This window comes from Ruditapes philippinarum, unplaced genomic scaffold (genome assembly GCF_026571515.1).
Source record: "Ruditapes philippinarum isolate M1 unplaced genomic scaffold, ASM2657151v2 ctg6163_1_1_1_1, whole genome shotgun sequence".
In the NCBI taxonomy this organism is placed as follows: domain Eukaryota; kingdom Metazoa; phylum Mollusca; class Bivalvia; order Venerida; family Veneridae; genus Ruditapes; species Ruditapes philippinarum.
In genome coordinates, this window is record NW_026860810.1 from 47746 (window position 1) to 69501 (window position 21756).

General features: G+C 33.7%; 2 protein-coding genes across 2 annotated transcripts; both read left to right on the forward strand.

The window, feature by feature from the left end:
* Positions 1–1091: 1091 nt before the first annotated feature.
* LOC132713452 (neurotrypsin-like) lies at positions 1092–9331 on the forward strand. Its single transcript, XM_060696062.1, has 11 exons — positions 1092–1193; positions 1648–1798; positions 2798–2988; positions 3360–3495; positions 3847–4001; positions 4381–4525; positions 5527–5705; positions 6690–6852; positions 7498–7670; positions 8335–8364; positions 9212–9331. Exons 1-11 carry the CDS (start codon positions 1139–1141, stop codon positions 9214–9216), a joined length of 1383 nt encoding a protein of 460 aa, XP_060552045.1. The 5' UTR covers positions 1092–1138; the 3' UTR covers positions 9217–9331.
* A 1596-nt stretch (positions 9332–10927) lies between these two features.
* LOC132713453 (uncharacterized) lies at positions 10928–18870 on the forward strand. Its single transcript, XM_060696063.1, has 4 exons — positions 10928–11270; positions 13400–13555; positions 16604–16765; positions 18224–18870. Exons 1-4 carry the CDS (start codon positions 11012–11014, stop codon positions 18853–18855), a joined length of 1209 nt encoding a protein of 402 aa, XP_060552046.1. The 5' UTR covers positions 10928–11011; the 3' UTR covers positions 18856–18870.
* Positions 18871–21756: the final 2886 nt, after the last annotated feature.

Consider the following 21756-nt stretch of genomic DNA (forward strand, 5'->3'; position numbering starts at 1 on the left):
AAAAGTAATTAGTACATGCTTAATGTTCAGTTTTCGCATGTTCGTTATGGCGAAAAGTTTAAATCTGTAGTATACTGCAATATTATGTAACATAGTTGACTCTTCACATTTGTAAACGATATCCTTGCAAAATATGAACTTTACTTAAAGCTGCACCGGTTCAAGGTAAGAAAATTCACGGGTAATTGTTATTATGTAATTTGAATTTGACATTTTATCCACAAGCGTACGAAACAATTATTTGATGAAATGTATTTCTGGACTTTAGAGAGTAGTTTTATGAACTTTGTCAATGTAGAGAAGTATAAACGGGGACTCGGGTCAGGTGGCTGAAATGGGTAATTCACTACTGTACTACTTGCTACTTTTTATTCTTGTAGACCTTTTACACATTTTGTATAAGTAGCAAAGGTGTGTGATGCACATCTTTTGACAGAATATGTACAAGCTTTAAAAACCTGAACCTACCCAAACAATGAACGCATTCAAGTTGTTTATGATCCACATACGCAACTCTTCAAATATCTTCATCCAAATCTAGAGCGGCATTTTTAAAATTCCGACGTTCAGTATTTATGTCAATGCGTCTTGTGACAAGATTATACACAACAGATATATTTACAAGGGTTTCTTTAATGTTGGCATATTAGTAATATGAAAATCCCAATCTAATGTCATAACAACTGACATTTACATTGATAATCAGTGTTCTTCAAAGACAAGATACAACAGTTAATCATAATAAAATTACTTAAGATAATTTCTTTTATTATTACAATATTACAGATTTGCCTGCCGAGTGAGAAAAAAATGCCCGTTTTCTGAGTTCATGAAATATTAGTCAAGAGGTATATTTCATCAAGCGTTTGTTAAAAGCGTCTGTTAAGAGACCAAGAAAGCAATAGGTTTGATAAGCATCGTAGGTTATTTCTGACCTTGAATGCTAAGCTAAAATATTTACCACCTATTCTTATCAGTAGTCAATCTAGATCTAATGAGAAACCTTGTATTGAATGACTTTTTAAGTCTTCTTTGATAAGATAATGTTAATAAATAGCTGGTCACTGAGCACAGTTGACAGTTATATTTGTCCTCATTACACTTGAGTTAAAGTCGATATAAAATTACATTTGTTAAAATGGTACTGTGTTATATTATATATATCATTTTGGTTAATTTTGCCTACATATCAGGTATGTTCTATTTTTTATGATTTATCATTTTTGATATATGTAAAGAATCGTTTATTTACTATTTTTGTTGTGCCAATTGTACGATCTTAACATACAGATAAAATGACTTTGTTGAAAGAAATAAGTGAGAATAGGTGATACAGAAGGTTTTTGTATGTTCGCGGGAAAACGGAATACAAAGTTTTTTTCTTATTTCGATTTTCATATCTGAAGAAATTGTTTTGAAATTTGGAATATGCAAGCAATGGGTTTTGGGGTCTTTCACAGGATTTAAATTGTAATTTTGATATTTTAGAAAATCTCGCGGATATATTTTTTACTGTTTTTTTTACACTAAATAGGCTACAAAATGCTTAATATATATTTAAGTCTCGCATCATTAGAATTCATTTGGTCAACCGTACTCATAATTCCACAATTACTGTATGTTTGTATTACTCTTTATTTGCAACAGGTCTTGAAGTACGATTATGGCCTGTTAATGCACGAGGAAATGAAGGTTTTGTAGAAGTATATCACGAGAACACGTGGGGACTTATTGGCAGTCCTGCTTACAGATTTTCAGACGAGACGTCTGCTTTGCTGTGCAAGACATTAGGTTTAAGGTAGTTTACATTAAAGCAAACATATGAATTATATTATGTTTCTTTGTTTAGTCTCATTAAATATAAATAAAATCTATTCTGCAGTTTGGCAATTAGAACATATATAACAAACATAAATTGACACCTCGAATTCAGTGCATGTCTAAAATAGAACAAAAAACATTTAGTTGGATTTATCGTCTTACGTAATTCAATAATGAAATGATCATTATGTCAATTGATTCAGCTACACAATGTTCAACACATGACCAATATACCACCGTGTATATGCCGTAATGCAGGGTCGAGAACATAACAAAAGTATTGTGCTAAAGTAACACCGAAAGTAACGTAAATTTATTACCGAAACGAAAGTAAATTGATCAAATTATTTCATAGTAAATCGAATTCAAAAGAAATTATTTAAATCATACGACCGTTAAAGCAACAAGTCTGTTTAATAACACAAATAATACTAATTGATTATTATAAATTACTGTTATTGCTATTTGGCAGGCCTGATATATTTACTTCCGTGTCATATTGCCTTGAAATTAGCGCATAGCAGATAAAGTGTGTCACGTTCTATGAGATAAAAGCCGAATCTCGAACTAAAGCACCAAGGTAACGCTGCTTACTTTGTAAAATATGTCTGGGTCACACAATTGGTCAAGTTCGTTTCAATATTTTATGACAGAAAATTTATCAGATATACAGAAAAGCAAAACTAATAATATTTTATATGTGCGTTATCATCGACTAACCTTAGACGTCTATAACCAATTCTTCGTTTTTGAGCAAGAAATTTCCTGTGAAAATGTTTAGTGAGGGCTAGAATGTTTCTTTTTGTGCTCTTATTCAATTCGTTTAATATTATTAAAAACGAAGTATATTGGACCACCTTTTACTAAGTGTCGAGCTCGTTTAGGAAATAAATTTGCATAAGGCTGCGCATCTGGTGCAGTATTTGCCATTTAGTTCATCAAGCACCAACTTATGAAATGTACTCAATTTCCACAGCGATTTTGGATACAGTTCCGGATGGACTTCTATTGACAACTATGGTGGAGTGGTATGGACATACGGTTTAGAGTGTCACGGTCAAGAAACTGTTTTAGATCAATGTCATTTTCCTAACAAATGGAAACTAGACTACTACAGCAACAAAACGGACTGGGCCTATAGACACGGTACACGGTTGTTTTGTGTAGGTTAGTACATTATTAACATATATGTTTTAACATATCAATGTCCAACATGTAAATGATATAACTTTTTATTTTAGCAACTTACGCTAGTAAATATGCAAACCAATGTTTACACCTGATTAACATAGTATTTTTATATTAGCTAAAATCCCGGTAAAGTTTTATTTTAAAAACAGTCATGGAAACAAATAAATGACGGAATAGTCCAAGGATTGGCTTTCTAAATATAATTAATTTGTATAATTTTGCACAAAGCTATTTAGTCTAGCAGGTTTATTTTTGAAGCATTTCAGTTCATTTTAAGAAGGTTAAATTGAAGCTGATACAGATAAAGAAAGAAGAACTCAGACAAATGATTTCTTTTTTCTCATTAGATGCCCAGATAACTGGTGGTCCGACGAATAATAGTGGGCTTATTGAGGCATCGTTAGATGGTAACAAGTATTCACTGTGTTATGACGGTGTAGACATGAATGCTGCAAATGTTGTGTGTAATCATTTAGGATACGAGTAAGAAAATAAATCCCATACCTTTCCTCCTCACCATTCCGCTGCCGAGTTGATTTTACGTAAAGTTCTAGCCCTGTTTTTAAATTTACATTATAATTGGATCAATTTAACAAAAATACTCCCGGGCCGTCATTGCATTAAGCTGGGTTTTTTTTAATCATGAATATCAAAAAATGTGCTCGCGAAAATGTGTCACGAGAATTTATTTGTTAAAGCACGTTTTTCTTATACGTTAATGTATACCTTCTTGCACAGTTTTTATGCAAGAATATGTGTAGTATAATACTTTAGTGGTGCAATAAGAATATTATACTATTACAGTGTTGTAATATGTATATTATAATATTTCAGTGGTGCAATAAGTATAGACAAAAGTGAGGCAGGTGTTTATCCTATATACAATAAGCAATTGTCGTGTACTGGTTGTGAATATTCGCTATCCGAGTGTGACCGGTCTCAAAATTTGACCTCTCAATGTATTTTTGCGGCATCTGTTACGTGCAAAGGTAACTTCACATTTGTATGATTAACCTTAAAAGTAGAGAAAAACAGGGGGCTCTAAATAAAGCTCAAACACGGCAAAATTGAAAATGTTGCAGGCTTAAGTCGAAAAGGAAACGACATAAACAACAACAAAAAACAACTTTGTTTTATACCTCATTTTCTACTCTTATTTTCAGTGATTGAATTGATATAATTTGCTCGGTGATGTGAAATACACACTGATACAAAATTGGGAGAGAGTAACACATCGTTGTAAAATCTTCTATCTTCTACTTCTACTTATCGTATTATACGATTGAAATGAATGAAAATAAGAGAGAAAAAGAATTGACGACTTGACTTGATTGAGCATTACAATTCTAAAACATTCTTTTAATTTAGCTATTCGACTGGCAAGAATGAATCAGTATAAAGACGAGGGCCCCGTCGAAGTTTTTTACCACGGATCTTGGGGAATGGTTGGAAATCCAGGATTTGTTTTTGACGACAAAACGTCCTCCTATCTGTGTGACAGATTTAATCTCGGGTAATAATTATGATCATTGTCTTGATCTGAGGACAAAATGTTTTAAACTAAAGGCAAGAAATGAATGATGTGATTTGAAACGTGTCAAATGCAAACATTTGTATATTATATTTCGTCATCAAACTAAATGGAATATCACTACTGTTGACCATTTCCTTTTCGCAGGTTGTGTTGGTTATATTTAGAATCTTGTAAAATATACACTGAAACTCCATAAGTCGCGCCCAGTAAACAACTTTTAAGATTCATTACATTGGTTAAGAAATAATTAAACTGTGACAGGTCTATAGGTAGCGAACAGTATGTCGTTAAGCATCAAATACGAAAAACAAGGTCAACAAAGAAATGTGGCAATTCGCACACGGTTACGTCTCTACTGAGCAAGGGAAGTAAACGCTTTAGCAAATACTGTGTGTTTAAAATTTAAAATCGAGGCGGTTGTGCTTTCCATTTAGCTACTTTCGGAACTTCTTTGCTAAATTTAACGTGTTTTACTCGAAAAATATTTGTTGTTGTTGTCATTTTCAGTTATTTTCAAAATGTTTAATTCATTTAATGGGTTAAATTCTTTATGACTTAAACAGCATTTGTACCTGCTATGAATGTACACTTTTTACGGAACATAGGGCAGACAACCAATACAAAACCCGGACCAGATTTTATTCTCTGTCTTCCATCAATTTTATAGGATGAGGAACCCATACATATATAAAATGTTCACTAGGAACACAGCATTATGTTTTCGTAAACTGAAACCCCATGAATATATGATTATTCAATCTCGCGGTTTTACTTTTCGTAAAAATACTGATTATTTACCTAAAACAGTCTATGTATGTGTCACTCTCTAGAATATGACGCTGATGAAATATTAAGAAAAAATATGGAAGAAAATAACATCTGGACCGTTTTTTGTATTTTTTGTTTTTGTTGCTTTTTTGCCCAACACAGATAGACAAATGTCACTTAGTTTAGGCATCTTTCATTTGCTGCATTTTTAGCAAAGTTGGATTCAGCACTACGGGCAACTCGTTACAAACGTACGGGAGAAAAGCGTGGTTAGGCCGCCTTGCTTGTGATGGCACCGAGAAAGACATTATGCAATGCAGTCATGGCCCTTTTGGGGAAGTGCCACCGTTACAGCATACATACCGGAAAGGAACATGGCTGTACTGCTTCGGTAAGTTTGTAAATGTAACAATTATTCCGAAGTTGTTTATAATGACCATCTGTATATACAAACTGTTTGTCTTTAAAGACATTTTTTTTTCTTTCTCAATGTTTATTCTCAGTCCCATAACTTTTCAAGTAAAAAAGAGTGAAATATGAATTACAGGTTATGAAACTGTAAGTTATATTTGTTTGATTGTCGCTGGGAAACATATCTACAAGGGCATGGAGAAGAACCATTAGGAACATCGATGTTCTTATCCGAAGTTTGACGGAAGGACCGAAAGGATGCGATTCGGAGAAGAACAGTATTAGTGATATAATTCACATTATACTCCGAATGTTTACGAACGTTGTTGGCTAGGGCTTCCGCAATATCAATGAGCTATATTAAAATGGAGCGGAAGCTATGGCATCATACACCTCAAATATGTATAAGGGATTAATTATCCCACAAGTTCACATTTTCGTGAGATTTCCCGAAACCATATTCCGCCTACTTGAATTTTCAAAGAAATTATCTCCTTTTTTTCTTTTAAATACGACTATAATTAAAGAATTTGCAAATATGCTATAATAAGATGGAATAATAATAAAATGAAGAATGATCGAGACAAAAAAGCTTTTGGTTACGTAAAAAAAGATGGCGGAAATCGACAAACTTCAAGGGCCAATGAATCTCGTACAAGGGATTGTGGGTCTGGACGGTAAAATGTTCTCTTTTAAGTCTGGCGATATAAAAATGTCCTTTCTATGTAATTCTAGGCCTGAAATTATTATTTTTGCAAAAAGCACTGTAATAATAATGTTCAGAAAAAAGGTATTTGAGTAAATGATTGTACAGGTTTTGGATTTTTTCCTAATCTCAAATCGTAAATCTTTTTATCAAAATAATAAATTGGTTTGTTAATATAGAAAAATGGACACGTAACATTTATAGATCTTTCCATTTTAATTGTTTACTTACATAGTTGTTTGTTCATTATTTTAACAGGATTCAATGTGACTCAAATGCGGCTGACAGGGGGTGTAGGCCAAACTGATGGGCGTGTTGAACTCCTTATCAACGGCAGATGGGGTTACATAGCAACGCAAGGCATGACCTATAATGAGACAGATAATGCTGCCAAGGTTGTCTGTAGAGAGATGGGATTCAGGTACGAAAATTAGATAAACATATACTGTTTAAAGATTAAACATGTTAACAAAATATTCAGTCACATTATACGATTTAAAATAAGATTATGCATTTTGAAAACATGATATGCAAAAACAAAAGGTCACTGAACATTGCTTAACTGAAAATGTTGCAGAGTCGGTTTGATTAAGCCAGTTCATTTTAATGGACGGTAGTTATAAACGGGAGCTACCGTCTATACCTCCCATTTACAACCTTACGAAGATGCAAGGTACAAAGAAAAGATGCTTGATACATCTTGGTGAGAAGGAGTAAAAATGGAAGTAAGGCAAAAAAGGAAGTGAATAAATTTATTCACAACATATTGTAAAGTGAACAGATAAGTAAAGTACTAACAGATGAAATGAAAACAAGAAAACAATTTGGTTGTTACAAAAAAATGATTAAAATATGCAGTCAATGAGTCCATTTCACTCATGACTTAAACATCCAAACTAAGACTTACAAAGATGTTTTGCGTAAGGCAGCTTTTTCAAGTGCATTAATATCTCTCGTGCCCAAGTCGACGTATATCAGTAATAAACTAAGGATATAAATTTCAAAATACTTACAGTGACTGAATTCATTGTATAGTTTGCTCGTGTGTATTTTTTCTTCATTGTAGTGGACATGGTACAGTGCTTACCGATGGTAACTATGGACGACACCACGATCCGTTCTGGATGTCTTTAGTAAAATGTACAGGTAATGAAAGCAGTATACAACAATGCCATTTCAAGAAAGGATCGTGGTATGCCGAATATGATCATCCTTACCATCTAAGAGTACGATGCGGCGGTAAGATTATTTCGATTAACATTTGCTGTGTTTTATTTTTGTAATTGGCCGTACTTTCCTTGATTTTTGAATATCTCACTTTTATCATAAACGATTTCGATATCAAAGTCATAAATTTTGTGTCAATTGTATGAAGTGAGTAATACTACAAAGTAATGTATGTATATATATACAATAAAACTAATAAGATTAAGCCGTCTCTGTACATCCGGCCAAGAAGTAAACTATCTTTTATTTTAATCGTGAACCAATGAAAACTAAACATAATCAACTACCTTATCATTACCCAATACCAGTAACATTTTATGTATAAAAATCTGACCATCAAATTATGGTAAAAAGACCACATGTAAGTAAAAGAATGTTAAACTTTTTGCACACCTAAAATCTTATCAGTCGATTTTAACAAAATTATTGTATTAGAATGCGTTAAAATGAAAAACAAAACTTGTTAAAAATTGCTACACTGCTAAGGTTACAAGATGTCTGCAATGTTAATAAAAGCACCCTTTCAAAAATGATATGCAATATAGCTGTTAGGCTTTTTATAAGTTCCTCAGACACTGAACATGTTGAAAAAAGGTTTCAACTCTAAAGTTACACTTAAGAATTTCTTACTTTTCTAGAATAAATAAATGCACTCTTTTTATTCGTTTTGTATCAGGTGGAAGTGGTAGCGGCTCCGTGATTGTAGGTCAGTACAGAACGCGAGTTACTTTGATTGACTTATCTTATAAAAACGGGCAAAAAGAAAAGGCTGATATTTATGTTAAAGAAGTAATAAATGTAATAAACTGTTTATATTTAGAAAATAACAATGTTAGTTTACAAAACCACAAGACTTTATAAAGTTTTTGTGTTGTCTTTCTCAGTCACACCTACGTCTTATTAACGTCAAAAGGTCAATTTAAATATATATTATGTATTGTTTGGACATGCTCTAGATGACATTATTAATTCTTTTAAAATAAAATAGGTACAGTAAAAACCCTCAATTAAGACCACCATCGGGACTGGACCAAAGTGATCTTAATTGCGGGGTGGTCTTAATTGTGAGTATTCTTATTGCTTACACACTTTACGACCATGTTCTATTTTAGTCATTTTGTGTAAATAAACAATATGTATCTTAACCTGCAAATATTCAAGTATGTTATAATGTTACATCTGATGGGAAGAAAACATTTCTGAAGCAATTTAATATCAAATTCTATTTGACCTGATTTCAATATTAATTATTATATGATGTACATAATACACCAATCAAATAAGAAATAAATTCATAGCAAAATCAATGTGCTTAAAGCAACATTAAACCACTCTAAAATCTACTTTCTCACCTTATTTCATACAATATCCCAATAATAAAAGGTGTTTTTGACACCTAGTGAAATGAAGTGTCATGCCTAAGAGCATTTAAGCAGAAAATAACAACATTACAATTCAGTTCTTATAAAAATGGTCTTAATAGCGGCGTGGTCTTAATTCCGGGGTGGTCTTAAGGAAGGATTCTACTGTATTGTATTTGTTGATATTTTCAGGCTGATGTAGAGGTGGCGTAGCAAAGAGTGCTGAAGAAAAGAGACACTTTATGATTGTAACAGAATATAAACCACTGTAGTTAATTTTAAATGTTAAAAATAAACCTGATTTCTCAAAATGTCTTCGCTTATTATTACTGTTTTAAACTCTTTTCCCAATGGATCGAGGTAACAATTTCAAATCTGTGAAATATAGGAACATCTCATCGCAGTAATAAATGCGATTTAATATCGCTTTAAAGAAATAAATGTCAATAATAGGTAATGTACTTTTTCATTTTTTTCTTTAATTATTTAAACACAAGAGTAATCATTGTATTATTGAAAGAAAGTACATTTCAATAATATAAAGTTAAAATTGATTAATCCTTAACATACTGAATATTTTAAATGGGCTTGTCCCACTTCACTTTTTGGGACTGTCTATTATTAATTTTAGGAATATCAATTTTAATATTAAAAATTTGTTAGCCAACAGTATAGAGCCTGGTCAGACTGCACGGATGTGCAGGCTGGCCTGGCTCTATACTAGTGGCAAAGGCTTAAAGCTGTCAGTTCCAGCACTTTAAGGGTTTACTATACTAAACTCAGATCAAGCCTAGTGATACTGGGCACATTGACAACAGTGTATCACTACTTATGCGGGATTGCAAGTTTAACGATCCCGTCACCGCTTCCAAAACGTTAACTACCACTTCGTATAAAACTTCAAAAACAGAGGTCTAGTGTACTAGTTCTTTTTTCTGAGCACGTTAAAAAGTAGCTGTTCCCTCTTAAATCAGAGATTGTCGATGCCAATATAATCCAACAGAATAAAGTTAAACGATAAAAATGTCGCCCACTTTGTTTTGTTTCTAATCCAGTCATAATAATAGCAGCGAGATATGTTGCAATATTTTTACTTTACTATCATCACTGGAAAAAAAACACATTAATTTTTGGTCTTTGTGTTATCCCAAGTAAAATCTGATTGACCGCAACATACAGTTTGTTTTAGACTATGCGTACACTATCTCTTTTTGCCGTTCGGTTGGGTCCAATCATGCCGAATATCTTAGGTTCTTTCATGTGCATACCGAACAGAACATACAGCTACATTAAGCTTTATGTTCATTAGTCAAGAACTCAAACGTTCAACGAATTTAAATTCTGGAAATGCTTACTAAAGAACGCATACCGAATTAGTGATTGAGATTATTTTTTACATGTATATACTTCCGATCTACTAGATCGATTAATAGGAGCTGATTTATCAAAGTAAACGTGATTCGGTAAATTTTAGAATAATGCAAAAATAATGTTTCACTAAATTAACAGATAAACACTAAATAAAGATTTGTATATTATACATCATCTTTAACATAATGATATAAACAATATATATATAACGGTGGGTAAAAAATCGTATAGAGATACCCGTGGTGTCCTTTTCATGAGATACGTGCATTTTATCATGCTTCCTCGATGTTTACCCCGTCTTATACGCTCGTCTGGGCGTAAATATCCGTTTATTTTAAAGCGTTCATTGATCGCAAACTTCTCACTCGAATGCTCGTGTAACCTTGATATTCTACTAAATACTTGTATTATCAGCCCTACTAGGAAGTCAAATTACTATATAAAGTAAGTCTTCATACATATATAACCGGATTTAAAAACAAGTATTGTTAAACACGTACGCGTCTCTTAGGGTATATATTCATCATTATTATAATATAAAGTTTGCAGTGACGGATATCTAATACAGCTCGCGTAATAAAGAAAACAGCTTATAAGTCTTTAAAGAGTTTAAAAGACAATATGTCTGTTAAACAGAGGATTGTGATAATTGGCTATATATGCACGCATTTATTTTACGTACTTGTTTCCCTGTTTGTGTACGGCGCGTATTTCACAGGTGATGTCTCTTTGTATAATGTTTACAAAGACAGCCGTGAGGAAAATGGAACTCTGTTGGTAAAGGAGGAAGTCACGGGATATATAAATAGAGCAGAGACCTTGAGATGTGTTGCAAATGCAAACAACAGTGCAATAAGTAACTGTTCATTACAAAAGAAAGGTCAGTAGTTTCAACTTTTTAAATATACTCAAAGTTTCATGTTATTGATGTTTTAACCCAGGTCTTAGACCCATGTTACAAAATATATTTGAATGAAAATATAGCAATAAGCATCCCAAATACAAGTATCAAATTATTCATCAATTGGTTTGTTAAACAATGTAATCACAATGGAAATGTTTTATTCAAGATGCACTTTGGTGGTTTAGAATAAAGAAAAATCCTGCGATACATTGAAGTAATTTCATTTGCATGCCCCCCAACATACCCCTGCCACCGACTCCCCCAACACACACCTTCTAAGCGTAAATCTACCATCAAAACAAACATTAGGGACATGTAGTTTTGATTTGGATTTAATAACGTATTAAAATATAGTTAAGCATGACAGATTTTGATCAAAAAAGCAATTTTACAACATACAGTTGCTTGGTTTCTTCAACCTTTATTAAACTCTTTATTCCGAGTTTACAGCGACAATAAACTATACGTATGTAAAATTAATACCACAAAAACATACCAATGTTGCATTGGGTCAACAACATTTTTTTTCTTTTTACAAGCATTTTTAAGCATTGTCTGCGTGTTTTGTTAGGTTGTTTTCCAGACTTTGAAAAGTAGTTTTTTTTGCAATGCAGAAAAATTTATCAATTGAACAATCATAAATTAAACAGTTGAACATCAGCCTGTCTTAAATAATTATATGATCAACGAGATATTGGACAGACATACGTACTTAGTAGTTTAACATAAAATATTAACACACCAAAATGTAATTTATTTATGATCATTAAGCATGACTTTATATGATGTACACATTGATTGGTTAACTATACTTCATGTTACAAAAAGAGATTGAACAAAATTGCAAAAAGATCTTATCCGTGTTAAAATTGGGGTTTACTGAGGGGAAAATGATAAAATATAAATAGAAGATATTTGTCTGTTTTGACTGAATATGATATGTAATTTTAAAGCTCACTGAGAAATGAGATAAATGCACGTGGAAAATGACATCAGAGGTGACACTAACAAAAATAGAGCATAATTCAAGATAAAAAATCTTGAAAAACTGTGATCCCTCCGAAGAATCAATCACATCAAAATTACATGAAACTTGAAGACTCGGTTTAATTGAGTTTGTACAAAGTTCAGAGTCATAATTGCAGTGTAACACATGGAATTAAAAGAACTATAAAGAACTTAAAACAAGGAATGTTTTAATGTTACACAATCATACAAATAAATTCCCACACCATTAAAAAGTTCGGCTAAGTTATGTAAGTCACAGTGTGGGGATAATCTATTGAGTGATATGGATTATATTTTTACCAATCAAATATAGTATTTCATCGGTGAGCATAAATTGAAAAGGTGTGTTTTGAATTAGCTAAAGTTAAACGTTATACCCATAGTTATGTTATATCATTCATCCAGAATGTTGCGGGTAAAACAGCTATGCGCCATTTTGACAGCAATAACTTACATGAATGAAAAAACTTTCCAAAGTACAAATCTTGTAAAAAAAAATAGTCCTGCAACCATTTGTTGCACTCGCAACCGTTGAACGGGGGTTCAAGTGTGTAGGAAATGACATGAGTGGTAACTTTTATGAAACGTGTTCATGAAAATGTAATTAAGCGACCCTTTGGTGGTGAGCTTTCTGACGAGTTTCATAGAATAGACGTTTTTAATATCAGCTGACAACAAATGTCGGGTCCTTTCTTTATCACATGTCTATTTACTCAAAACAATTCATTTCAACTTGTTTATTTCATTTATAACAGACGATTAACATAGAACAACAGTGCTGTTACATTACACGCGTGTAATATAAAGAAATACGCATTGGTTTTATAACACTAGAAAAAGGGGATTCAATATGCATATGGTTTCAACTTAAATACCTTTTTATTGATAATTTCCCATATATTTCATTATTCCAGTATAATGAAAAAAGTCTCTTTTTCAATACATGTGGCAAATCAGTAATTTGGGAAATCATCGATTTAAAGGCAAATGCGTTTAAACAAGTGTATTTGGGAGGTGTTAAGTCGCGTGATAAAAATACTTTTTACGCGTGTAATACCTACATGGTTTTCTGTTATTATTACTTACTAACATTTCAGCAAATCCCTCTGAGATGAAGTATATAGTTGTGACGTTGGTCCTGCTGTTTAGCTTTTATATATCAAGTATGGTTGGAATGGCGTATATACTTTGTCGGTCAACCAGACGACGGAAGTTACTTTTCAAGGCTGTATTTACATTTATAGTGACAATATGTTAGTTGTTTTTATTATTGTCATTTTTTATTTATTCATTTATTTTTTTATTATTTTCATTTTATTATTTTTTTTTTTTGGTGTGCGATTTATTTAATAAACAACCAAAATATTTCGCTAATGAAAATAATTCATAATAATCATATAACTGTGCTATTCTCGTTTGAAACTTTTTGTAAAAGCATTGCTTTGAATACATTAAATTTTGACAGTGTATTAGGCACAATATCTGGTTTGTATATCAGGCAACATCGTTTCGGTTGCTATACCAGGTACATTTATCTGATTGGTATACCAGCCATTATCGTCCAGTTAGTGTGCCATTTTCGATCGTTGGGTTGAAATACCAGGTACCATCATCAAGTTGATATACTAGGTTATATCATCATATTGATATACCAGGTACCATCATCAGGTTGATATACCAGGTACCATCATCAGGTTGATATACCAAGTACCATCATCAGGTTGATAACCAGGTACCATCATTAAGTTGATAACCAGGTACCATCATTAAGTTGATATACCAGGTACAATCATCAGGTTGATATATCAGGTGCCATCATTAAGTTGATATACCAGGTACAATCATCAGGTTGATATACCAGGTACCATCATCAAGTTGATATATCAGGTACCATCATCAGGTTGATATATCAGGTACCATCATCAGGTTGATATATCAGGTACCATCATCAAGTTGATATATCAGGTACCATCATCAGGTTGATATACCAGGTACCATCATCAGGTTGATATACCAGGTACCATCATCAGGTTGATATACCAGGTACCATCATCAGGTTGATAAACCAGGTACTATCATCAAGTTGATATACCAGGTACCATCATCAGGTTGATATATCAGGTACCATCATCAGGTTGAAGTATATCAGGTACCATCATCAAGTTGATACAACCAGGTACCATCATCAGGTTGGTATATCAGATCTTATATCTATCCATCATCAGGGATCATATACCAGGTACCATCATCAGGTTTGATATACCAGGTACCATCATCAGGTTGATATACCAAGGTATCATCATCAAGGCTTGATAAACCAGGTACTATCATCAAGTTGATATACCAGGTACCATCATCAGGTTGACCGTTATATCAGGTACCATCATCAGGGTTGATATACCAGGTATCATGATCAGGGTTGATATATCAGGTACCATCATCAGGTTGATATACCAAGTTACATCATTCAGGTTGATATACCAAGGTACCACTCATCAGGTTGATACACCAGGTACCATCATCAGGTTGATAACCAGGTATCATCATCAGGTTGATATACCGGGTACCATCATCAGGTTGAATTACCAGGTACCATCATCAGGTTGATATATCAGGTACCATGTTCAGGTTGATATACCAAGTACCATCATCAGGTTGATATATCAGGTACCATTATCAGGTTGATATACCAGGTATCATCATCAGGTTGATATATTAGGTACCATCATCAGGTTGGTATACTAGGTACCATCATCAGGTACCAACATTAGGTTGATATACCATTTAACATCATCAGGTTGATATTCCTGGTACCATCATCAGGTTGATATACCAGGTACCATCATCAGGTTGATATACCAGGTACCATCATCAGGTTGATATACCAGGTACCATCATCAGGTTGATATACCAGGTACCATCATCAGGTTGATATACCAGGTACCATCATCAGGTTGATATACCAGGTACCATCATCAGGTTGATATACCAGGTACCATCATCAGGTTGATATACCAGGTACCATCATCAGGTTGATATACCAGGAACAGCATCAGATTGATATACCGGGTACCATCATCAGATTGATATACCAGGTATCATCATCAGATTGATATACTAGATACTATCATCAGGTTGATGTACCAGGTACCATCATCAGGGTGATATACCAGGTACTATCATCAGGCTGATATACCAGGTACCATCATCAGGTTGATATACCAGGTACCATCATCAGGTTGATAACCAGGTACCATCATCAGGTTGATATACAGGTACCATCATCAGGTTGAATATACCAAGGTACCATCATCAGGTTGATATACAGGTAACATCATCAGGTTGATATACCAGGTACATCATCAGGTTGATAATACCAGGTACAATCATCATCAGGTTGATATACCAGGTACCATCATCAGGTTGATATACCAGGTACCATCATCAGGTTGATATACCAGGTACCGTCATCAGGTTGATATACCAGGTACCATCATCAGGTTGATATACCAGGTACCATCATCAGGTTGATATACCAGGTACCATCATCAGGTTGATATACCAAGGTACCATCATCAGGTTGATATACCAGGTACCATCATCAGGTTGATATACCAGGTACCATCAATCAGGTTGATATACCAGGTAACATCACCAGGTTGATATACCAGGTACCATCATCAGGTTGATATACCAGGTACCATCATCAGGTTGATATATCAGGTACCATCACCAGGTTGATATACCAGGTACCATCATCAGGTTGATATACCAGGTACCATCATCAGGTTGATATACCAGGTACCATCATCAGGTTGATATACCAGGTACCGTCATCAGGTTGATATACCAGGTACCATCACCAGGTTGATATACCAGGTACCATCATCAGGTTGATATACCAGGTACCATCATCAGGTTGATATACCAGGTAACATCACCAGGTTGATATACCAGGTACCATCATCAGGTTGATATACCAGGTACCATCATCAGGTTGATATACCAGGTACCATCATCAGGTTGATATACCAGGTAACATCATCTGGTTAGTATACAAGGTTCCATTGTCAGGTTAATAAACCAGATCATCAGGTTGATTTACGGCGTATCACCATTAGATAGATAACTTCAGGTTGATAAACAGGCATACCATCATCAAATTGGTTGAGTATGATCTCCAGGTCAGTATAAAAAACCATGAACACGTTGATATACTAGGCACTTTATTGTGTGATATAACGTTCAGATTTTGATTTGTAGTGTAATGGACATCAACCAATCAATGCTTTTCATTTCAGACATCCTTTTCGTCATTGCTCACGTGCTATATGCAGAACTTGCGGGAAAAGCTGACGGCTTCAGCTGGCATGACCTGTCACCGATTTTCTTCATAGGATTTGCCAATGTTCTGGTCACGCCATTCGTTTCAATTGTGTTCATTTTACTAGCTCACGAACGAGGTTGTTTTATAATTATTATATTATATCATTGAATTATCATCATCATGATGATGGCCCGCTCGTCAAATATCACAACACTGCATCATTCTCAACCAGTAGTTGAATGATGTTTCATAGATCATCATCTTTTAACTATCAAAAATCAAACTATAAAATATCAACATCAACTTATTATTTTAACCCTATGGGTTCAAATCCTGCCAAGGACTTTGGATTCTTTCATGTGAGGAAGTTATCCAGTCAGCTTACATGATTCTACTCAGGTGCCCGCTCGTGGCTGAAATATTGCACGAAGGGGCACCTGAGATCTTTCTCGACCAGTAAGTTAGGAAAGCTTTCATATGATTATGACAATGTCGGTTTAACTGAAAAACCTAACAAAAACAAACTATAAAATATAAGACGGGTATTAGCAACTGCTACGATATTTGTGTAAATAATACACCTTGAATGTTTTATATGACAAAAAATAAATATATCAAGACACGTTTTATTTATTTGCAATCTTGAAAGCTGTAATATGATCATGTCATGCCATAAACATGTTTCGACCAGGTATCTAAGTAAATAAAGCTATATATTTGGTGTCTGTGGTTTGAAAGTTTTCTGTTTATATATTGTGAAAATGATTACATAATACCAGGAATGAAAACGAACTATTTGTCAGTATAGTTTTTTAAAGCGAGTCAGACATGCTAAAATCATCGTCAAACCTACTAAAAAGCAGCAGAAATATTTTGTTCCGGAACATTTTATTATGTTATTGTACAAGAAAACATTAATATATAATGCATTAAATTACGAATCTTTCAACCAACGACCATTGGGTTGTGAAAACATCATTATTTACTGTTAATATTATATCAGATATAGCTTTATACGCTTTAAAGATAAATTTATTTACAATGTGGTCGATTTATTTACACTTTACAAATTTAATACAATTTATTGCACGTTCAACTTCATTTACATTGAAATATGATTATATTTTTAAAGGAACTCCACTATGGCCCAAAATTCTATAAAGATTTGAAATTCTTACATAGATTGGAGGGGACACTTGAAACCTAACAATTTTCCAAATATTATTGAGAAATATACCCAGAAATATATTGCAAATCGTATTTCTGAGTTAATCTTAGTCCGATTTGAGTATAGATCATTTTTTCACAATTTTAATAATCATTAAGGAAAAACCGGATCGAAGGAATTATCTGAAATTTTGCGTACAAGTAGTATAATAGACATTAATCTCGAAAAATTAGTTTCAGTTCCGTCATGTAAAAAAACAAAAATAAAACAAAAACGACAAGCCCAAAAAGTGCGCCTTTGCTAAAAATAATCTTTTCACTTTTGTTGTCTTCAAGAAGAAAATATTATTTCAACTCATATGCGCACTGTGCTTTTAAGAACATTTCAACAGTAAACCGATCAAGTATTTTTTTCTATTTTTTTCAGGGAAAAACATCGTGAAGACAAACGGCTTTATTTACGCAAAATTTGGCATTTCTCGGTTAGAAAGCATCGGGTCGGATGACGGAATAGCCAATGAAATAGATATGCAAGACGAAACATTGTCCATGCAAACTCTATCAATACAAGGAAGTGAAAACGTTGCTACTTGTGCTAGTAAAATACAACAAATGGTTAAACAAATTTGGAGACCGGAATTGGTCGGTTTTGGACGTGACGCAAAAGGATTACGTCATTCGGCAATTAACATAACCGAGACTAAACCAATCGGAAACGAGAACGCGTATCGGGCTTACTTAAAGAAAAAGATGGAGATCCAGAAAATGATTTGTAAATGCGGCTGTAAACTGACATCTCCCAGTGACTTTCCGAAAATAAAATCTGTTCTAACAGAAGCCTTTGTGAAAAGTAATTCTTGTTTACAATCAAGGCTAAACAGTGATGTCAATGAATTTTACTTATTTCACGGGATTCCTTTCGACCATCTTGAATCCATTGAACGAGAAGGACTTGATTTTGAAAAATATCGGTATTCTCAACTTGGAAAGGGGGTTTACTTTTCAGAGGACCCTGTTAAAGCCGACCAGTACACAGGTAAAGTATCACATCGTGTTTGAGAGATTCGTTTTACAAAAGATGTCAGAAAGATAATTTTCAGATATCTTTACCTCCCTATTTTGCATAGAATATATCCGATTGTTGGTTATGGTACATGTATATTTAGCTTTATTACCAATATGTTAAAATCGTCATAACAACAAGGGGAAATACATGTACATAGATCGTTATATTGTACCGGAAATATTTATGTGTCTTTGTACTATATCTAGGCAGAATAGGTCAATGGTAAAGTGTAACGTTCACACGCAAAAATGTTGTGGTTCGAGCTAATCGAGTTCCCTTTTTGTTCCATACAGCGTATTAAACATGCCATTCCTTTCCATTTTCCCACTTAGTTGAACCTAACTGACATGACATTTTAAAATAAATTTGCATTGATGTAATGTGTCAATATAAACATAGTAATTTAAGGGAACAAAATATGCATTAATAATACTTAAAATCCAAATAAACCTCCCAAACACAATTAACATGTTTTGTCGAGATAGACAAAAATCCCTGCCCTTAACAGGTTGACCAGCACAAGTTTCCGTCACCTAATCATTTAGTTAAATAAATGTGGGTGTAGGGGAGGAGCACCGACGTATTTCATAGGCGAATGGACAGCCCGTAAATAAATGCCCTTACCGATATGGTATGCATTTGTAATGGCTTCTTTAATGGGACAAAATAGACATTGACTTGTAAGGTAGTCCGTATGGGTAGGAAGAGCGCCATGTTGTAGAGGGGTACTTTTGGTTTTGGTTTTACACATACCAGACCTGATACATGATCAATATAACTAAATTTCAAATTTACTTATTTCTTGCATATAGATCTGATTGCCGCTTATATTGTGATTCGGATTTCCGGAGACAACTATTTTTAGCCATCAAACAAATCGTCCTTTACGGATAAGCATTAGACGAAGTATCAAAATATCGCTGTCTAAAGCTTTTATTTTTGTTATTTTATTTTTAATTAAGTTTTAACAAATAAACTGGAAATAATAGACTCAAATTTTAATGGGAAAGATTGTTTTGCCTGTCTTGCCGGCTTTATTGACAACGCCATGAAAACTACCTACTACTCAGTATTGGTTTCTCAGGGGTGAAAATTAGAAACCGCATCGCTAAGCTCGTCGGTGATTGTTTCAAAGATTACGAGGTGACAACCTATTGGTTGTAGTCAGATCCTTATGCGTAGCGTTATTTTAGAACTGATTTTAATCTGATTGGATACATGATACTCTTATAATAACTTCCTATATTTCAGGTAGGAGAAGAGAGAGTACTAGTGAACAATGTTGTATATTAGTATGTCGAGTGATGCTAGGAAACTTTGTCATTGTAAAACACAACAACAAAATCCCCACCAAAACATTATCTGCACCATGTAAAGGGTGTTTAACACCAGAGCCAAACTGTTGCTGCAAAGACTCGACAAAATTTGATTCTGTGATCTATGACGGAGTAATCTTTAGGGAATTCATCGTTTATGACACATCGTATTGCTTCCCAGAATTTGCAGTGTTGTATAAAAGAGTACTGTAGAATATCGCTTAAATTTTATTTGAGAATGCGACAACAACAAAAACAACGACAACCTAGCCTTGATTGGTTGTACAGCAGACGCTTGATTGTTCAAGTTGATCTCGTCTTATTATCAAGTTGCAATTCTTATTTCTAATTGCTTAAGTGACATGTGTAGGTTTTTTAAACTAAAATTTACATCTCTTATTACTTGCATGCAAACAGTATGCTGCGATGTGGTCGTGTTGGAAGTTTTCACTCCGGATCCGGTATTTTTTTCATATAATTATGTAAAATTTGTTTGAAAACCAGTTTCATTCGTGTTTTAATATTAAAATAGTTTTGATAGAGTGTTTACAAGGGCGTATCACGTTGGGGGCAGGATCTTACCCCCAAGGTTCTGTGTCCGGATCACGGTAGTAGGCCACATTGAATTCACTAGAGCACAGTGTCAAGCAGTTTACCTACCCGTACTAGTTGTCTTCATTTTCGCAAGGAACTGATAATTTCTTTTTATGCCAGAGCAGAGATACCAAGCGAATGACCGTAGAAATGATTTCATTATCACTAACAGCGAAAGTGACCTGCACTCACGATATGAAACATTACATTGAAGGTTACATGATAACCACCGTATGGACACATCTGCCCAAATTTCACCATTACCATGATATAATGTTATATTCTGCTGAAGCCGTGCTGGGGAGCGGGGTCGTGGACGGTAGCTCTTACTTTCTACTACCGTCCATGAATAGGCTCAATCAAACCGAGTCTGTGATATTTTCTCCTTTTTTTTTTTTTTTTTTTTTTTTTTTTTTTGGACGTTCTTTTCTCTACTCGAACGTTCAAAACTCGAATCTGAGTTCAGAAATATGGGAAAACTTATTGTGTTTTATTTAATCAGAGCTATGCGATTGTATATTATTTATGACTTATTCATGCCTTATAAATAAAAGAGTTGAAAGGTGTATCATCAATTAAAGGCACAGTATGCCTCAGAAATGAATATTTTTCCTATATTAGGAAGGGCAAATATACGTATTATGAGGTTTAAAAAATAATTTTAGAGCATTTCAGATACTTATAAGCAAAAACAATGTAACACAGAATGTGAAATTATTTGTCTTAAAGTTAGCAAAAGTGAACAGAGCAATATTTCGACTTCCATACAAAATACGAAATCACTATTACTGTACAAATTTCTAAAAAGCAAAATGCAACTAAATGACCAATGACTATCTTTTTGGAAACTATAATACGACAAAAAAAGCTTCGAGATATGTGAATAAAAGGATTTCTGGGGCATAATGGGCCTTTAAATAAATGCTTCAGCGAAACATTGTTTTTTGTTGAAATAGAATCTTTTTCACTGAAGTTTGAAATAGG